This window comes from Mauremys mutica, chromosome 2 (genome assembly GCF_020497125.1).
Source record: "Mauremys mutica isolate MM-2020 ecotype Southern chromosome 2, ASM2049712v1, whole genome shotgun sequence".
Classification (NCBI taxonomy): Eukaryota; Metazoa; Chordata; order Testudines; family Geoemydidae; genus Mauremys; species Mauremys mutica.
This window is the reverse complement of record NC_059073.1, coordinates 44921611-44942780: the sequence shown is the minus strand read 5'-3', so window position 1 is coordinate 44942780 and position 21170 is coordinate 44921611. Positions and strand designations below refer to the sequence as shown.

Genomic DNA, 21170 nt, shown 5'->3' with positions numbered 1-21170 from the left:
AGTTTATAGAGCAGCTCTAGATGGTGGAGCGCTACTTCTGGGCTTGAGAAATGAGCACGACTGGGTGGATTTCATCATAATGCAGATTTGGGATGACAAGCAGTGGCTGCAGAACTTTTGGGTTTGCAAGGCCACATTTCTGTATCTGTGTGCAGAGCTTGCCCCACTAAAGTGCAGGGCCACTAAAATGAGAGCTGCAGTGACAGTGGAGAAGTGAGTGGCAATTGCACTGTGGAAACTTCCATTGCTGGATTGCTACTGGTCAGTGGGAAATCATATGGGAGCTGGAAAATCCTCTGCAGGGGCTGTTATGCAAGGGTGGAGGGCCATTTAATCGTCTCCTGCTATGCAGAACTGTGACTCTCGGCAACTTGAAGGGCATCGTGGATGGATTTGCAGCAGTAGGGTTCCCAAACTGCACTGGAGCATTAGACAGCACGCATATCCCTATTTTGGCACCAGACCACCTTACAGCAGATTACCCCAACAGAAAGAACTATTTTTCTGTGGTTATGCAAGTCTTGGTGGATCATTGGGGATGCTTCATCGACACCCATGTTGGCTGGTCAGGGAAGGTACGTGACCCGTGCAACTTTCTGAACATTCCTATGTTCTTAAAGTTGGAAAGCAAGCACTTTCTTTCCTGACCAGCCATTAAATATCACCAGTGGTAAATGCCAGTAGTGATCCTGGGGAATCCAACCTACCCTTTGCTCCTCTGGCTCGTGAAGCGTTATGGTGGACTTTGTTTTACCTGGTCTTGCTATTTTGGAGCCTGTTAAGTTATCTTCTTCCAGATGGCTGCATTGTCTAGTGTGGTCCTTGCTTTGTTCTTCCTTGGCTGACCTCAGCTATAAGCCAAAAAAGAGCACAACCCCTTCCAACTGCAGATCAGTCCTGTAAAGCTAACCTTTTTGGTGTCACTTTCTTATATATGGCAGTCAAGGTTGCTGTAGTCACTCTTCTCCTGAGAACAGATTAACAATCCAAATGCCCAGTGAAGTACTACATAGTAACGGCGCAGGCAATTTCTTCTCTAACATAAGAATGGCCATACTGGGTCAGACCAAGGGTCTATCTAGCCCGGTATCCTGTCTTCTGACGGGCCAATTACAGGTGCCCCAGAGGGAATGAACAGAACAGGTAATCATCAAGTGAGCCATCCCTTCTCGCCCATTCCCAGCTTTTGGCAAACAGAGGCTAGGGACACCATCACTATCTATCTTGGCTAATAGCCATTGATGGACCTATTCTCCATGAACTTATCTAGTTCTTGAATCCTGTTATAGTCTTGGCCTTCACAACATCCTCTGGCAAGGAGTTCCATAGCTTGACTTTGTGTTGTATGGAAACAATACTTCCTTTTGCTTGTTTTAAACCTGCCTATTAATTTCATTTGATGATCCCTAGTTCTTGTGTTATGAGAAGGAGTAAATAACACTTCCTTATTTACTTTCTCCACACCGGTCATGATTTTATAGACCTCTATCATATCCCCACTTAGTCATCTTTTCCAAGTTGAAACGTCCCAGTCTTATTAATCTCTCCTCATATGTCAGCTGTTCCATACCCCTAATCATTTTTGTTGCACTTTCCAATTCCAGTATATCTTTTTTGAGATGCAGTGACCACATCTGCACACAGTATTCAATATGTGAGCATACCAGGATGGATTTATATAGAGGCAATATATTTTCTGGATTATTATCTATCCCTTTCTTAATTCCCAGTATTCTGCTCTAGAATTGTTAATTGTAGATTTTAGAGCCCAGGAGGACCACAGATTTGTGAAAACTGTTTTGAGCTGAATCTGACTTCTGTATATGGAACTCTGACTTATCTTGCTGAACTAGTTCCTTTTTCTGCAGCAGGGCCTACTCTTCTTCACAGTTAATTTTTAAAGGATATGCTTCTATTTAAGGCTAAGATTTTTTTCATGGATATTTTTAGTAAAAAAGTCAGGGACAGGTCACGGGCTTCCACTTTATCACCTGTGACCTGTCCCTGACGTTTTTACTAAAAGTATCCATGACAAAAGGGAAGCCGCTGGACAGCACGGGCCCTGCTGGGAGCTCTGGGGTCCCCCTCCGGCTCAGAGCTGTGGGGTCCCCTGCCAACTGCAGTGGCTGGAGGCTGTGGGAGTCCTACCATTTCAGGTACCCCACAGCTCCTGGCTTCCCATGGGAGGAGGCAAGACAGTGCAGCTCCAAGCCACGGGCTAAAGTCACTGAGGTCTTTGGAAGTTGTGGATTCTGTGACCTCTGTGACAAAATCGTAGCCTTACTTATAGTTAGTTCAGTAGACGTGAATTATGTTGCCATTGGGAAGTGGATTTTTGGCTGAGCAAAGCAAGGTCTTTCACTCAACTTGATGGCATTTCTTAGTTACGCATTAACTTTTGAATGCTGCATTCAATTCCAAAGTTTTTGGGAATGTTCTAGGCAGCACCCTATTCATTTTTTGGAGGTGGGGGTGTGTGCAAATTAGAAAGCAGAGAAGGGAAAAGGGAGAACACAGTGCCCCTGGCATCTGGTTTGCAGATCCAGCAGTTACAGCCACCTCTGTAGTTGTCTGTTGATCAAGAACTAGTTGAGGGCAGCCATTAACATTTTCCAGCATGACAATACTCATTCTAGGCTCTACCCATATTCCCAATACCGTTTAAAAATGCTGACACACATAATGACTTCTCTCTCAGACAGAAGATGGGGGGCAATGGGCTTGGAGATATGCTGGGAGGTGCAAACAGCCCATGTTATGGAGGGAAGGGCGACTGTGGAACACAGAGTCCCTGGCATGGGTAGGTTGGGTTGCAGGAAATGCCAGAAATACAGGGAGGTGGAAGGTTGACATTCAGGGAGCTTGTTGGGGGAATGGAGGAGTGCAAGAAGCTCCTGGTATGTGCAGTGTACTTGATCTACAGAAGCAACTAAGTGTGTGATCTTCTAGTTTATTATGTTTTTTAAATATTGCTTGTTCACCAAAGTACTGTGATGGGTATATCTTATAAATAAAAAAAAAAACATTCTACAAACCTAGCAATCTTCTGTTCTAGCATCAGCAAGTGTTAATATTGGCCAGCTGGAACATCAGCTTATATTATCAGTGGATCCCTGGAGGATTCGCCAGATTTTAATTGAGTTGCATGGCATGACCTCAGAACGCCAATTCTGGACAATTTCTAGCAAGGTAAATTATTTCTCGTATAGCTGAGTATGTGCAGTAGAACCTCAAAGTTACGAACACCTGAGTTACGAACTGACCAGTCAGCCACACATCTCCATTTGGAACCGGAAGTACACAATCAGGCAGCAGCAGAGATTGGGGGGAGGGGGAGGGGGGAAAGCAGGTACAGTACTGTGTTAAACATAAGCTACTAAAAAAAAAAACCCCAAAACCCAGCATTTTTCTTCTGCATAGTAAAGTTTCAAAGCTGTATAAAGTCAATATTCAGCTGTAGACTTTTAAAAGAATAACCATTACATTTTGTTCAGAGTTACGAACAACATCCATTCCTGAGGTGGTTGTAACTCTGAGGTTCTACTGTAGTTGCATACAGTAAACTTTCATTGTGGGAATGTGATGTAGTAATTGGAGAAGGGATTGACTGTTTAGACTCCTGGATTCTGATTTTTTTTCCTTCTATTCTGACCTTCTGTGACACCTGAAATAACTTGCTAACTTCTGTTTCTTTCCCTGTCTGTATAATGGGGATGATGATATAGCTAAGAATTCTATACACTTCTGTAACTTTTAACAGAAAATAAAGTATTATTGCACAGTTTTCTCTGGTATGCTTATTATGTTGCTTCCTTGAGTTAGATAGAAATTGTTTTTAAATATGTAACTGTCTATAATACAGAAGCAGCAAAGAATCCTGTGGCACCTTATAGACTAACAGACGTTTTGCAGCATGAGCTTTCGTGGGTGAATACCCACTTCTTCGGATGCAAGTGACCACTTGCATCCGAAGAAGTGGGTATTCACCCACGAAAGCTCATGCTGCAAAACGTCTGTTAGTCTATAAGGTGCCACAGGATTCTTTGCTGCTTCTACTGAACCAGACTAACACGGCTACCCCTCTGATACCTGTCTATAATACAGTCTCTGGTTCTCTTAAGTCTCTATTTTTATTTTAAAATCCATACCTAAAAAAATGCTACCATTCTGCTCTTTTGACTTAAATTACTGTAATGTACTATTAATTGGCAAAAAAGCTGTCTTTCATTTTAAGTTGAGTAAAGACTTTTTTTTCTTTTAGAATATTAAATATTCAAAGCATCAACAAAATAGGATTCCGAGGGATTTATGTGTTTTGTCATGTGGAGCAACTAGTGTGTTTTTATTTGCATTTGAACCCTGTGTAAACTTACGTTTGAAGAGGTTTTTTTTAACTGTAGTATTCACATCCAGTTAATAAGAATTTTAAATGTATATGTTGAAGAGTTGAAAACAACATGTGAGAAACTGCTCTTTTCTTTGAGTATTTCACTAAATCTGTTTTTACAGTGGTTTAACAGTTCAAAAAATCTGTTCCCGTTCAAATATTTTATATATTTATCTCTTAGTGGGAAGTACCAAATGTTTATGGCAGTGTTATCCTCGGAATTAAAGACAACTTGACTAGAGATTTGGTCTACATCCTGATGGCAAAGGGGTTACACTGTAGTGCAATTAAGGTAAGCAAACTATATATAAATATTTTTATAAATAATGAGTTCATGGTTTTGATGTTTAATAATACAGATCATTCTCCCATAAAAATATCCTGCTTTTCAATAAGACTTGACTATGTTCTGCCATTCTTTAGTTGCTTATGAAAAAACTGCTGTGCAGTAGGAATAGCCTAGTACATACTGATAAAAGCAGATGTATTCTTGCTGTAATAAGAACATGAACTAAATGAGGCATATTCTTTTGTAACATACAAGTGAAAGCATAGAGTAGGGTTTGAAGTACAGAACATGAGTCAGGAGATCTAGGTTTATAGCAGGTTGTTAAGGTTAAAAAAAGGTACTAATTGGAGATATACCAATCTCCTAGAACTGGAAGGGACCTTGAAAGGTCATTGAGTCCAGCCCCCTGCCTTCACTAGCAGGACCAATTTTTTTGCCCCAGATCCCTAAGTGGCCCCCTCAAGGATTGAACTCACAACCCTGGATTTAGCAGGCCAATGCTCAAACCACTGAGCTATCCCTCCCCCAAGAGGACCAGCTTTGTGTTTAAAACTTGGCTGTTCTAAGTGCTCTAAAATCCATATGAGTAAACATATTGCCTTAAAATGTGGTGTGCCTTGTGGGGGCACTGGCTATTGTTACTGATCCAAATTTGGAGGCCTCTTGACCAACGAGTTTGTTCCCAAGATACAGCCCCTAGAGAAAAAACCATTTTTCTTAAAGTTGACACATTTTGGCAATGTGTTTTGCTCACAGATAGAGATTAGAGCAGGACTCAGATCATCGAATGCCCAAAGGTTACCTGACAGAGTTCATGTTACCTGTCAACTCTTTGGGGGAAATCAGATTAAAATGTTTGAAAAAGTTTGCTTCTCCAGTAACACGCGCTGAAGTTCACATGCCTAAGGCATTACACTGAGCAAGTGTGCAGAGAGAAACTATCTATTTAGAAAACTACTTATACATCACAGTGTCTGGGTTGTTCCGTGGGTATGCTACAGTCATCAAGTCTGAGCACTGCATGAGGCTCTGAGTACAGATCCAAACCAGGGCAGAAATTTGAACTAAAAATAGCACACAATTTTCCAAACTGCCTCTGTCAAAGGGGGTGGGGAGTGGGAGGGCTTGGGGAAATGTAATCTGACTACAACAGAATATTCAGAAGGTGCTGAAACTATTTTCTTAAACCTACGGAGGAAGCAAACGGAGTGGGAGGGTGGTTGGAGTGGGAGAGTAGGTGGGAATGGGGATTGTTTATCTCAGGGGTCTGACCCTTCTCTCTATCCCCACATGTGATCTGGGGGTCCCCGCCCACACGTGCACATCAGGATCTGATATTTTTAGTTTTTCTAAATTCAGTATTCTGGAAGGATGTAGCTATATCTGGGCAACCCTGATTCTGTGTTAATAAGGTTGGTTTTTTTTGCCATTTAATCTATTTACAATTCTGCAACAAACTTCCTATAGCAGAGTGGGCAAACTACAGCCCATGGGCTGTGTCCGGCCCCTCAGACCTTTTAATCCAGCCCCTGGGAGTGGGGTCGGCGGCTTGCCCCGCTCCACCTGCCCGGTGGGGTCGGCAGTTTGCCCCACTCTGCCTGCCCGGTGCTCCCACATGTTCACGAGGGCATGCATGTTACTGCGGCTGCACAACCCAAATGAGCCTCACATGCCTGCTACTTGTTGGCTTAGGTGACTCTGCTGTTTTAGTAGAGTTAATTTTCCATTGTTGCGGATAAAACAAAGAGTAGTTGGCCAGGGAGTGTCAGCTGCATTGTTCAAATTAATCAAAGAGGGCATGGAAAGGGGGTAAGTTTGGTTTAATTATCGTAATACGTTGTTAGGATGGTATATTTATAATAAGTAAGGTTTTATGTTTATTTCCACTAAAAATGATCTTTATTTAATAAAATATATTTGAATATCTCTGAATTGTTAATTTCATGAGCATTCATGGCCCGCCATGCAATTTCCATACCCAGATGTGGCCTCAGGCCAAAAAGTTTGCCCACCCCTGTCCTATAGCCTGTGCTTGTCACTTCACATCTCTGTGCCTTAGTTCTCTATCAATAAAATGGGTATGTACTGAACTTGCTGAAGTGTTGTAGGGCTAAATTTATGAAGGTGGAGTTTTTGCTTAGGACACATTAATGATCAATACACTAACTTATCTAAATTTGGAAAAGACTTCTTGCAACTACCTAACACTTTTTTGACTGAATATTCAGCATGTGAAACCCTGTTTCTTTGCCTCACAGTTCCTGGTTAATGAACTATACATAAGATGAAACTATAACCATTTTATAACTAGAAAGCTCCAGAATGTGTGTTGAGTCTTGTGACTTTTCCTTTTTAAAGTATGTTTTTCTTCTCAACCTTTTTATTTTGCTTGAAGAATTTGGGATTCTAGAACTCCTGCATCTTTCAGGATTTGATAACATTTACTGTGGTATATTGGCTCAATCTGAAATTTACTTACATTATTCAAAGATTCGGGCTTGATCCTGAAAGGTAGCAAGAACCCACAACTCCCATTACATAGATGCCAAGGCTTGAAGTAATCCAGAATGGGTTAAAACAATATTCCAACACTTTTCTTATTATTGTAATTCAACCAAAGTAGTGGTGTCGCTTTCACACATGCTGTGCTTTAATTACAGGATTTTGTCCATGCAAAGCAGCTTTTTGCTGCTTGCCTGGAGCTTGTGACAGAGTTTTCTCCAAAGCTGCGCCAGGTCATGCTGAATGAGATGCTGCTCTTAGATATTTACACTCACGAAGCAGGAGCAGGGGTTTCTGGAGAACGTCCTCCTCCTGATTTGATCAGCAGAGTCCGAGGATATTTGGAAATGAGGGTACCTGGTAAGAATGTAGCTGACTGATCTCTTAGGAAAGATACAGTAAAATGCAAAGGTGGTAACAGATTTGCAAAAGCGAGACAATTCAGGGTTCTATGACCTTCAGTACTTAGGTCATAACCAATAACAATAATAAGTAGAAAAGTATTAAATATATTTTTAGTTGTCTTAGTGAATTTTAGCATCTTGAAGTGATCTAGCTGTCCATGGACTGCACTTTTGCCAATTTCTTTTAAATAGAGCTGGGCAAATAACTGGTTTTTGTTCTCTGGCAACTTAGGGGGAAAAAATTGGTTTGACCCAAACTGAAACTGATATTTTTTGCATGCTGTGTGTGTTTGTAGCCATTTTGGTCCCAGGATATTAGAGACACAAGGTGAGCGAGGCAGTAGGTGGTGAGAGAGACAAGCTTTTGAGCTTACACAGCTCTTTATCAGGTGACCTGTGTAAGCTCAAAAGCTTGTCTCCCACCAACAGAAGTTGGTCCAATAAAAGATATTACCTCACCCACCTTATCTCACTGAAATCATTTGGAATTTTTGGCAAGTCAAAAAAACCACATTGTTTTGGATTGAATAAGTTTTTGTTTCCAGTCATTTTAATCTGATATTTGAATCTCTACTCTGAAGCAGGAGTTTGAATCCTGGTCTCTCCCCTCCCAGCTGAGTGCTATAACCACTGGCTATAGGGGGATTCTGGGGGGGATCTCTTAGTCCCTCCTGTTGAAGATGTTCTGCTTCATGTAAATAATTAAACACTGGATCAGGGATTTGGATGAGGGAGAATCAAGTTCCAAGAGAGTGCCCTAATGACCAAGCTGGAGAGTCATATTGATTTTCATTCTCTCTCTCTCTCTCTCTCTCATATATATATATATGATTATTCATTGGTATTTTAACAAATACTGTTTTGGAAGCTGGATACTGCAACTTCTGTTTACAATCTTCTAAAGGCTATGTCCTGCTTTTCATAAGCATGGAACACCTACAGTTATGAGATAAGTTAATGGAAGCTGCTGATGCTCATCTCCTCTAAAAATTAGGCCCCCTCTGTATCCATCTACCATGTTTGCTACTATAAAATATAAGAAGCTGAAATGTTTTGATTGTGGGGATATATGTTTGGTACAGTGTAGGCCTAACCACACAACTCCTGGTCTTAATTGAAATTATTTCTAGATCTTCCCAGCTGTGTGTCATGTTTATAAATGATAGTGTTTCATGGGGGAAAAAATTGATGACCTAGTATTAGTTGAGGAGCTCAACATTTTTTTATAAATCTCTTCTAGATATTCCTCTTCGACAGGTTGTAGCAGAGGAATGTGTTGCCTTCATGTTAAACTGGCGGGAGAATGAATACTTAACTATGCAAGTTCCTTTACTTCTGGTTCAGACTAATCCATATGTGAAGGTAATGGATGTTCAGACTGAAAGGAGCAAGATGCCATACTATGCCTCATTTTTCTTTCTTCTCCTCCTTTATTACATATCAGATTATTACCTTAAAGCAAAATATGCAAACATTGTTTTTAGTGGTGAAAATTCTGCTGATACACTCAGCCTGCTTTGCAGTTACTGTTGATATTTTAAAACTTTTTTATATTCGTATTTTGCTTGCTAGAATGTATAGATAAATGCAGCCCTTAGTTTTGCAGTGTGACCTGAATTCTAATTGGATCAAGAATGGAACATTGTTTTCTTAGATCTGTTGTGGTTTCCTTAGGCTGCATCTTTATATTAAAAATAAAGATGTCTGCAGTTTGCTCCCTTTTATGAAAATTAGTTGCAGGCCTCAAGCTCCTGGTTAGATGACCTGTGTCACAAAGAGTAGTCATCCCTGCTATTGTGGTATGAAATAGCCTATTTAGACCAATAATCCCTTTTTTATCCCTTGTAAATATGCAAAGAAGCTCTAGCCACTGTATTTTTGCTGTTTTGTTTTGCTTAGTTGGGGCAGCTTTTGGCTGCTACATGCAAAGAACTTCCAGGCCCCAAAGAAAGTAGACGGACAGCTAAAGACCTTTGGGAAGTGGTTGTGCAGATCTGCAGTGTATCCAACCAGCACAAGCGAGGGAATGATGGCAGAGTGAGTTTAATAAAACATAGAGAGTCTACATTAGGCATTATGTACAGGTATGTGTCCATGAATTATTTAATAAAATCAATCTTTGAATTCTAAATTTGGCCTTGTCTTCATTCAGGAATTGCCCTGTTTCAGCAATCAGTAGCCAGCAACTGGCATAGCTACAACAGACTGGGAATTTTTACCAAAGAGCATTCAGTGCAAATCCCACCTGCTCTTCTCTACCCTTAACGGTGGGCGTCGGCAGTGACACTGATTGTTAAATCAAGGCTATTCTCAAAAGTGGACAAGGCCTTTGAATACTTAAGGTGAAATCCTGACTCCATTGAAGTCAATGAAAAAAATTCCTATTGACTTCAGTGGGCCCAAGATTTCACCTTTAATATGTAAGCCTCTGCTAATTTTATTTGATTAACCCAGAGACACCCACACTGTGTCCAACTGAGAGCCATTTGCAGCTTGTCTATAGCCAATGTTGTCTCCAGGCCTCTGCCCAGATTACAGTGATGTGTTACATGCCAGATCTCTGGTCTTCACAGGCCAGCGCTCTGTACTAAATCTTTCGCGGGGCTTTGTTTAAGAGTAAAACTTTATGGGACATACTTTAGCCATCCTTGTGCTGATCTGGTTAATATGCATCTAAAACCAGGCTGCTTTGTCTTTCAGTACCATGTGATTGGCTGGAGGTGAGGGTGTAGAGGCTTGCTTTTTATGTTCTTGTGATTACATATTTTCTGAAGCAAAAGGGAGCCAAGGCCTAGGTGTACACTGAAATATTGAACTTGTTACAACTCCTTCAGTTCAAACAATAAAAGGTGATAGCCTTCTCTTGATAGGAGAACTGTTTAGAATTTTGATAGTAAAGGCTCCATCTCTTGCTTGAAATGCGTGATGGTGAGAATTTCCAGGTCCAGCAGTAGTATTACCAACTGTATATACAATAAAAACAACTACAGTGTATCTTTGCATATTAGTCTTTGGCTCACTGCTTTGATCCCAGCCTGTAGAATTATGTTTGTGGCCCCGACTGCCATGCATTAAAAGTTCTTTTCACGTGATTGTGTATGTCCATTCCACTTCAGGTGTCTGCACACCAGTACACTGGAGCTGGAGAACTTTTTTGCATAGCGGAATTCATCAGGGCAGCGCATGTGCTTTCTGCACACTTGTGCTGCTAGTCGATGATATAACAGGCAAAGCTGCCCTGACCCTCAGGTCCTTCTCATTCCCCTTGGTCAGTAGTTGTCACACATGTGAGCTCTTCTTACTCCTTCCCTTTCTCTTTAGATCCCCTCTAAAGAAATAATTTCTTGAGCAAAATTCTTTAGCTTAATTAAAATAATTAGTTTGTAGTGATACTCATTTTAAGCTTCCTTTATACTCCCCCCCGAGCTCCAACTTGGTCCCCAAAGTCCCCAGCTTTCAATAAGTCCCCAGCTTATTACCAGTCAGTAATAAGTCCATGCCAGTTAGCAATCCCCACTGCAGCTTCTTAAAGTATTTAGGAGAGGGTCACATTAGGTACAAGTGCCCTATATGAAAAACTGAAAAGTTGAAAAATTGGAGAGAGTTCAGAGCAGCCATTAGAGTCATTATAATTATAATGATAGGCTTAAGCTAAGTAGATTGAGTGCCTTAACAGTGGAAAGGTTAATGGGTGACTTGATTACAGTCGGAAGTACCTACACGGGCAACAGATATTTAATAGTGGATTCTTCAATCTAGCTGACAAACGTATAACATGATCCAATGGCTGGAAGTTGAAGCTGACAAATTCAGACTGGAAATAAGATGTAAATTTATAGCAATGATTAACCTTTAAAGATTAACCTTTAAAACAATTTACCAAAAGTTGTGGATTCTTCATCACTCAACAGTTTTTAAATCAAGATTGGGTGTTTTCCTAAAAGATGTGCTCTAGGAATTATTTATGGGAAATTCTATGGCTAGGGTGACCTTAAGTCCAGTTTTGGCTGGGACAGTCTTTTAAAGGTCTGTCCTGCCATCCTGCTTTTGTCCTGTTTGCTCTTGCCAACTTGATCTGTGTGCACTAGGGAGCTTTAATGCACAGCAGCGGGGTCCACGTAGGAAGTTAGTGTGTAGTACACTATGTGCTGTAGATTTACACTCCGGCTTGCTGTGCACTATTTCATCTATAGTTTAAACAGTCCGCAAGGCTTCCTCGTGCTCCCATTATGTTAAGCAATGGACTATGCTAAAGTAAAAGCAAAGGACAAATTAATTTAAAAAATGTTATTCTTGGTGTAACACTTAAAATGGAACAGTCCAACATCAGTAATGGAATAAATGAAGAACAATGACAAGCATTCCTCCTTAATGCTCCCTATGTATATGCAAAACTGAAATTAAGACAGTAGGTCAACAGTCTGTTTTGGTTGACCACCACTGTATTATTTCTGATGAACAAATGTTTCTGTGCACTTTCAATTTTGTTTGATCCCTTACACATGTAACATGTATCTCTTATTTAGGAATGAATTACTCTCTTTTATCAAAAAGTTACGGGTAAGTTTTATGTTGCAGACTTTAACATCTATTGCTTTATTTCCTTTGGTATAATATTTGGTAATTGGGAATTTGTCTGTCTAACCATACAAACAATGGTTTGCTGAATAGCTTGCTTAAAATTCCACTAGCTTCTGATAGCAGAGGTCTTATTAAGCTAACGATCATAGAATGAGGTAGATAAACTTTAATAAATAGGCAATAACCATAAAACCAACATTCACTTAAAGATGACATAGCTGACTTTGTTGTTTACAATTAGGAATTCAGATGAAATTGTCTTTCTTTTCTGTTCAAACTGACTCCTTCTCTATTACCTTAAAGTCTAATGTGGACTGTATTTTATGCACCCCAATCTAAACACTTCCATAGGGGAAGGCAGACAGCTGCTGTTTGGATCACAAGAAACACATGCACAAGTCAGAAAGTAATGTATTTTTTTTATTTGTAGAGTTTTATAGTTCCCATTGCACTCTAGAGCCAGAGGGGAATAAATATGCACAGTGGCCTAAAATAAGTACCACTTATTTAACATCTTTCTGAGTAGTTTATTAAGGGACTGTCTTTTAGGGCTTGTCTACACAGGGAGCTATTCTTGATGAGCTCCGTGTGCTGATTAGCTCTGTGTGCTGGATGCCCTATTAGTTTAATTCATTTTGGAAATGGATTAAGCTAATTGAGAATAAGGCACTCTTGTTCTGGAATAAGAGCATCCACACATGGAGCTAATCAGGAATAGTTAATCTGATTTAAATTCACATTATTCCTTATCCTAGATTAATCTCCATGTGTAAAAATAGTTGTATAAAGACTTAAAAGTCCTTGTAAACCCCTTAAAGGATACACCTGCCCTGGAAGAAATAACACTGATATGTGTTGGCTGTCCCTGATGATGAGGAGAGAGAAAATGGGCTATTGTGTAATCTCGTTTTTGTTTTTTTTCTTCTTCCATCATAGGAACCACTGGTTTTGACTACAATATTATCCCTGTTTGTTAAGCTTCATAATGTTCGGGTCAGTACAGTGTCATCATTATCCTTCCTTTTTTGAATTGCATATTTGCTTCTGTAACTCCCATTTTAATGTCTTTCTCCTCTTAGGAAGACATTGTGAATGATATTGCAGCAGAGCATATTTCTATTTGGCCATCAACTATTCCCAAGTAAGATACCTACTAATATAAAATACTGTTTTCTAATTATTCATGTGTATAGTGTATCTAGTTCCAGCTATAATGTTACCTGGTTTTCTATTAGAAGGCATAGTTGCATTCATTCAAGCGGGATTCTGATGTAGCCTTACAATGGATCTTTGCTCATAGATATGTATTCCCCTGATAGAGGAGCAAGTACAAATGTGGTTTTCATTAGTTACCTTATTACTACTCGTTATTTAGTAGCTCTAGAAGTTAGTGTTATGAAGTGTTAATTTTTCCAAAATGTTAACAGTGGCAAAGGGTGTGTGTGCTTATGTATGTAATGTTATCTCTTGAAAACAAGCATGGAGTTTGATGCATTTAAGCTTTGTTTTATTACCTCATACATCTTATCTACAGTAGGGCTATATCTGCACTACCAAAAAGGTGTATGTTTTTACAGCATAAATAACTAACAACACATCCCCACCCCAAATCCTATGGTAAAAACATACCTCTTCTTGGAAGAGGAAAAAAGGCAGCTAATTTCCCTTCCTCCCCCCGACCCTCCATCCCCCCATTACAATTTCCCAGTGTAGCTCCATCAGTGGGAGCACTTGAGTATACACATCACTGTCCACCACCATATTATGTAGATCTGCTCTGAGCCAGGTTAGGTATTTATTATTATTTGTATTCTAGTAGCACCTAAAAGGCCCCAGTTGGGGATCAGGGCTCCTATTGTGCTGGGTGTGCACAACAGTCCCTGCCATAAAAGAGCTTACAGTATTAACAATGACTAAGCGCACAATGGCTAAACAATGATTAAAACTCCTGTAGCTGGTCTACACTAGTGCTTCCAGTATTACTGCCACTGGTGCCACTGAACTAATGCTCCCAGTATTACTGCCATCTAGACTCATTCCTAAACCTGTAGCAAATCAGGCCTTACCGCAGGTGGTGGTTTCTTTTTCCCACTTTTTTGGTGGAAGCTGAATTTTGCTTGGGACTGTTCTGCACTGGCAGGTGAAAAGTGTCAGAGATGGGTGGGTGTGGTGCAGTGATACAAGGTATGTCTCCAGATAGTACAGGCAGGTTTGTTCACTTGGGAAATTTTAAAACAGATTCTTCTCTAAAGTGGTAAATTATTTTTAGGAGATAACTGACAAAGGTGCTGAGACAGCTGAAAAGTTCAGAGCGGAGAACTGAGTAATTTCGGAGATGAGTCTTTAAATCAGTGGTACCTAAAATTTTTACCTTGCATTCCCCCTTACCTCCATCTATGCCCTCCTCCATCCCAGGGCTGGGAGCAGGGTTGCGGCTCTGGGATGGGGGGGGACATGGACAAGGGTAATGGAGCCAAGGCTGGGGCCACAGCTGGGGGCAGGTGTAGGGCCATGAGCTGGGGTGGAGCTTGGTGGCGCTCCCTCCCCACCTCCCATGGGGGCTGGCCTGGGTCCCAGCCCCACACCCCAGAACGTTCCACCACACTCCTCTCGGGGGCATGCCGCACAGCTTGGGGACCTCTGCTTTAAATGAACACCTTTTTAATAGGAGACTAACCCTCACCCAAGTGTGCACCAAGGATATATATGATAGGAAAATCATGCAATTTGGCTCTCACCCGAATTACCCCATATTTATAACTGCACAGGTCATAACTTGTTTTTCTAACAAGTTAATGAGTATTGCAGTGCTGTTGGATAGCCAGATCAGAAGATGTTTTTTCCAATGTTTCCAAAAAGACAGCTGTAAAGTGGAAAACGTTTTTTTTTTAAATGTGGAGAATCTATTTATTCCACCAGGAGAAACTACTAATGTGCTAAATCCCTGGTATCACTCACTTCCCAATCAGTATTGCACGCCTGCATGCTGTCTGCCACTGGAGGTTGCTGTTTGGGTGGTTGTTATGCAAATCCTGCAGTGAATCTGGACCAACACAGGTTTGAAGTGTAACTTCTCTGTTCTTGAAAGTGAGACCCCATTGCTTGCAGTTTACTTCAAGGGTACCACTCTTTCGCAAGGTCTCATGGTGTTGTAGTCATTGATACCATTCTAAACTTTATCAAACTATGATTAATGTATTTGAAAGGTCTCAATACAGGAGATAAAATAGGGTAACAATCTTAATGGTGGTATATCTTATTGGGGGGGAGTGTTTAATTTTTTTTTCTAGCAAAATGACTTCATTCTTAAAGTAGATCTGAAATGAGCTTGTTTGCCTCAGTATAGTGATTGACATTACAAAGCTGCTTCTTTCTTTAGCCTTCAGTCAGTGGATTTTGAAGCTGTAGCTGTTACCGTAAAAGAGCTGGTCAGTTATGCATTGACTATAAACTCAAACAACCACTTCTGGTTAATTATTCAGGCAGATATTTATTTTGGTAAGTGAAACCGTGTGTGTGTGTGTGTGTGTGTGTGTGTGTGCGCGCGCACTTGTATGCACTGTGCTCTGTCTTAAGAGTTACTTACCCTCATGTATCTTTTGCATAAAAGCGAAAGCTATGTTATATCTTATACTAATCATTTATCAGTAAAAGCTTAAACAGCACAGAGCTTTTAAAAATGGCAGTGTGTTTGGACTCAAATATGTAAATGGATTGGCAAGGGCAGATCTTGAAGAGCATGCATTGTTAAAGTCAGCGAGATTCCACATGGTCATGTGAATCATCCTGCAGGATGGGGGCTTTGGATTCTTTTTCATTATTTAAAAAACTGAAATAAGTAATTGTGACTTCAAATCTTCAATGCTAAAGGAAAAATTTAAGATGCTAATACTCTAATTTATATATCAATCTGTAGAATCAGGTGAATATTTGTATTCAGTGATCCAAAAAAAAGTGAAATGTAGTTATTATAAGGCCCTTGCTGGAGTAGGGCTCAGAGGTGGTAACTTCCTGCCTAAACTGGAATGTTTTTAAAAATAAGATTCTAATAACCCAGTTCAGCCCTGTCCATGTTGGCAAATCAAATAGTAAGGGAAAACCAGTTAAGCAGTTTAGACATTGGTCCTCAAATTCATTGTAAGGGTCAAGATAGGCAAGACATGATAAATCCTGCTCCCTGACCTGTTGGGTTATAAATAGCTGTTGCATTTTGAAGGTGAATTAAATGTTACCTGTATAGTTTGTGGGTCAGATACCATCCTTTTGTGGGTAAAAGCCCACATGTGTAATAGAAAATTGCTGAGTTTCCACTTGCAGTGTTTCATTCAAATTTGTTTTGAGAGAACAGTCTCTCAGAATGACAAGGCACCTGTCAGTCCCATGAATCTGTGGATGTTAAGAGATTCAAACAAATCTGAGTGTACCAGGAGGGGCTTGTGTGCAGAGGCAACTGCCTCTGCATTGCTTCCTTCAAAATAGCAGCATGTGACCTGCATTCTTTTTCCAAAGGTGAGGAAGTTGCTCTTGGTTCTACTAAGAACAGGGGGTGGTACTGATACTAATAGTACCAGTTAGAGCCATAAAATAGTTGAGTGCCAGCACAGAACCATTCAGATAAGCGTTGAGTCGTGGTGGAGCCCGTGTTCTGAGCAGTGGATGGGAGCATTGTGGGACTGCAGTGGGAAAATCAAATATGTTTCAGTGATATTTGCCATTTCTGTCCGCATCTGTCCTATAGTTTGAACTGAATTAGTGCAGGGAGACGTTTACAAGATTTTTTTTGAGCTTGTGTACTAGGAACGTCTGTGTAATATTAGGAGTACAACGGTGTATGAACAAGCATTTCAGGTGCTTGCACAGTTACTGGGAATGTCAACATTCTGTAATATGGATAAGATGCCAGAGTTCAAACTCTGCAATCTGATTTCTAGCACCATTTGCTTATTCCTGTCACCCCCATAGCTGAGCTGCCACTTGACTCTGTTCTTTCCATCCTGGACCCTGTAAATCCCCTTTGAGACCACTAACCTTCTGTGAAGCCTTGACTGTTGCCTTGAATGTTTGAAATAAAAATCTATAGCAGCACCTGCTAACAGTCTTCAGTCCAGCTGTGGCAGTTTGTTTGGTGCTCTGATATTACAAATGGTGCATGTTGGAAACCCCTGTGTGCGGCAGAGTACTAATTCAGGGTGAGGCAGCAATGTGGCAAATAAATTAACCCCACGGGCCAACATAGTGGTACAAATGAAACTATTTTTAAAAAGTCCCACTTGCCCTCCCCAACTAATCAGAGTGAAAATGTTTTAAAATATGAAAAATAATTAAGAGAAACTTGCTTAAAACCCTAGGCTTCATAGTTGTCAATGAGCTTTACTGATTAATCTAAGTGTTTCACATCCTCATAGCAGAATGTCTTATCACATAGTGGTTACAGTGTTGCCACCTCCATGTACAAGTATGCATTTATACCTGGCTGATGAGTAATTCTTCAAGTAGAATTAAACTGTAGTGAACTTTAAATTGTTACAAATGTTTACATTTTGATTTTTGAGATTATTCTAACCTTTTCCTCCCCGCTGTAGCAACAAATCAGTATTCAGCAGCCCTTCATTATTACCTTCAAGCAGGAGCAGTATGCTCTGATTTCTTTAATAAGATGGTACCGCCTGATGTATACACAGACCAGGTGAGTTATGCTATTAAAATATTTGGCACCGTGGAAATACTCTCTTGGATTCATAGATATGAGACAACTGTACACTAATCAGGGGTGGACCTTATCTAACCACATAAGTTAATATATAGTGTGTGTGAATGTATGGATATTTAGCTATTTTAAATGACATAGACATAATATATTTCCTTCATTGCTTGAAACTCATAAAGTCTGTAGTTTTCTACTGTGCTGATGCACAGGTGCGTGGGTGTGTCTTTTATTCATTTTTTAAGTAACTTGTAGAGATTGAGCATATAATCTACTAATGGAAAGCACACTAACTGATGTTGGATTTATATATACCTGAGTGGAATCCTCAGAATATTTATGCAATTATACACTGGCAAACTAATAATCAACCTTTTACAAAGTTTGTAATTACATTTTTAAATTAACTATACATCTGTGCATTTCTAAACTACCCCCTTACTGTAAAAGATGAGCACTGGATATGGATTATATAAATAGTGAGAGCAGTTTCTTCACCTACTCTAAGTATAACCATAGGCTTCTGTCTTTGAGCACAAAGTCACACTTTCTTTGGGGAATGCCGTGGTGAACAAGGGTGCCTTATAACATTGCCTCAGGGTGATGAGGGTAGGACTATAACTTGACCTCCTTTGGGAATAATATTTTATGGTATGTCTACACAGCAATGTGAGTCTGTGCTCAATCCTAACCCCCCTTGCATCCACACACCGATTGTTAACCTAGACCTCAAACCTAGGGTCCAAGCCCTATTGTTTTCCTGTGTGCACGCAGACCCAGCTTGACTCTGGTCCCGGAAGTCCTCTGGATGTATCCCAAAGTTCCTTGGGGCAACTTCATTTAGTCCTCTCTATTCCAACAATCTGTGGTGCAGTCTACTGCACTCTGTATTACAAACAGAAGCCATGCCTCTCTTTGCAAATGGAATAGCTCAGATCAGCATTAACTCAATGTCTGCTGAACACCAGTCTGCAAGCACACTATCAGAGAGCCTGTGGAGTATTCAGTGGAGACCGATGAGAAGATGCTTTTTGCAAAGGGATCTGCTTCCTGGTCACAAGAGTGCAGCCATATTTTTTTGTTCATGCTGTCTCAGTGCCCCTGCACATGCAGCCCCAAGTAGATATGGGGGCAGAGAGTCAAGTGGAGACTAAGCAGCTGCCTTGCAGAGAATGAGAGTGACAAAGCTCCCGGCTCAGCACAGCCATGTGAGGGATGACCCCCAACACCCAAGCCACTCCCCATCCCTGCCAGGGAGCCACTTGGTCCCCACTCTGCTCCCTGGGGCTGCATATGCAGGCGTGCCCAAACGCGTGTACTATGAGAGTGGTAAGTGGGAGTCAGCCCCTAAATTTCCCCATAGCCTCCTGGGATCCTTTAGCCCTTCCCTGGGGATGCACTTCACCAGGCTGAGTGGGTGGGTGTGTTTTTCCTCTGAAACCTGTGTTTGACATAAAACTTCAAACAGACAAATAAAAAAGCAAAGAAACACCTTCATGGACCATACCATTTTAAAAATTAAGAATTGCAAAAGTTTCATTTTAATAGTTTCACTGCCCTAGAGACTGAGTGTCCTAATTATCCTCTGAACAGATGCACATGGCGTTTTCCTGCCAATGTGACTCCATCTAGAGGTGGAAAGCCCAATTCTCAGATTAGATGGTAATTCAGTATAAAGCCTTCTCAAATGGCAGACATTCTACTGAGCCAGCTACCACAGGAGCTAATTGTGCAGTTTATGTACTTGTGCTACTTATGAGCACTTGAGTCACATCAATAGTGCTGTCTCAGGAAACAGGGTGGGCAGTAGAGTTTTCCCACAGTGCAACACATTTGGAGGGCTAGAGTGTCGACACTCTACTTTTACTTGGGTCTGTGCACTGCAATGTGGACGCCAGCGCCCTAGTTCAAGCATGGGTCAGAAAATCCTTAATCTAGGTCAGTGGTTCTCAAACTGTGGGTTGGGACCCCAACGTAGATCACGACCCTGTTTTAGTGGGGTTACCAGGGTTGGCTTAGACTTGCTGGGACCCAGGGCCAAAGCTGAAGCCCGAGCCCTACCCTTACTTAGGCTTAGGTTACAGATCCCCTGCCTGGGGCTGAAGCCCTTAGGCTTCAATTTTGGCCTACCTATCCTAGTTCATAGAACTGGAAGGGACTATGAAAGGTCATTGAGTCCAGCCCCCTGCCTTCACTAGCAGGACCAAGTACTGATTTTGCCCTAGATCCCTAAATGGCCCCCTCAAGGATTGAACTCACAACCCGGGGTTTAGCAGGCCAATGCTCAAACCACTGAGCTCTCTCTCCCTCCCCCCCCCCCCCGAGCGGTGGGGCTCAGGGTTTTGCTTTGGCCCCTCATCCTGAGCCGTGGGGCTTGGGTGGGCTCAGGCTTCCGACCACCCCCCGGAGTCATGTAGTAATTTTTGTTATCAGAAAGGGGTCGCGGTGCAATGAAGTTTTGAGAATCCCTGACCTAGCTTTAAAATGCGAGTCCCACTAACCCTAGGCTTAATTGCTGTGTAGACATAGCCTCAGAGCCTTGGCCTCTCAACAGAAAGTCCCCATGTTTGTCTATTTAAGTCTGGGCTCCATTAAATTTAGCCTAGCAAATTATTATAGCTTCCATCAGGATAGATTGATCTTAATTGTTATATAAATAATTAATTTTTATCTTGTGTTTCATTCATACTTTTTATTTTCCTAAAGAAAAGTTTGTTCTCGCTGATTTTTTTATAACCCTTAAAACATGTCAATTTGCAACCAAATGCAGACTTTACACTAAATTTGGTACTTTTTACTGATCAGGAGGAGGTTATACTATCTATACACATTTAACCACTTAGACTTTAGCATACATTTATTGAGAGTCTTAATTTTTACTTTTTAATTATGATAGAAAATGGTGAATGACACTTATTTACTAGATGGTTTTTGTTTTTTTACTCTGAATTTTTGTCAAGCTGCATGTGGATGGAAACTGAAATTCAAATAATATACAAAAAACAGTATTTTAAGATTTTATTTGTTAGTTGAATGAAACCTCCTTAAGTGGCTGGATACATAAGAGGGGGAAAAAAGCTTATCAAAATATATTTTGCATTTAAAACTTAATGATTTAACTGAAATATTAATTTCGTTAAGACTATGATTTTTGGCGTAGACATTTTTAGTAAATTTCACAGCAAAGGTGCAGGGGAAAAATGATAAGTCATGTAAAAGTTCAACAAATAAAACAGTTTCTTCTTTGAGTAATGTCCATGTGTGCTCCACTTCAGGTACATATGTCTCTCGAGCCCTTGATAA

General features: G+C 40.7%; 1 protein-coding gene across 1 annotated transcript in view; it reads left to right on the top strand.

Annotated features, from left to right (window-relative positions):
* INTS8 (integrator complex subunit 8) overlaps positions 1–21170 on the top strand; it is a 73265-nt gene that overhangs the window by 38539 nt on the left and 13556 nt on the right. The window contains exons 13-22 of the mRNA XM_045003098.1: positions 3056–3189; positions 4569–4679; positions 7337–7538; positions 8823–8944; positions 9482–9666; positions 12109–12142; positions 13100–13156; positions 13243–13304; positions 15543–15661; positions 17746–17849. Of these exons, the coding sequence (XP_044859033.1) occupies positions 3056–3189; positions 4569–4679; positions 7337–7538; positions 8823–8944; positions 9482–9666; positions 12109–12142; positions 13100–13156; positions 13243–13304; positions 15543–15661; positions 17746–17849 (1130 nt within the window). The remainder of the gene's footprint in view (positions 1–3055; positions 3190–4568; positions 4680–7336; positions 7539–8822; positions 8945–9481; positions 9667–12108; positions 12143–13099; positions 13157–13242; positions 13305–15542; positions 15662–17745; positions 17850–21170) is intronic.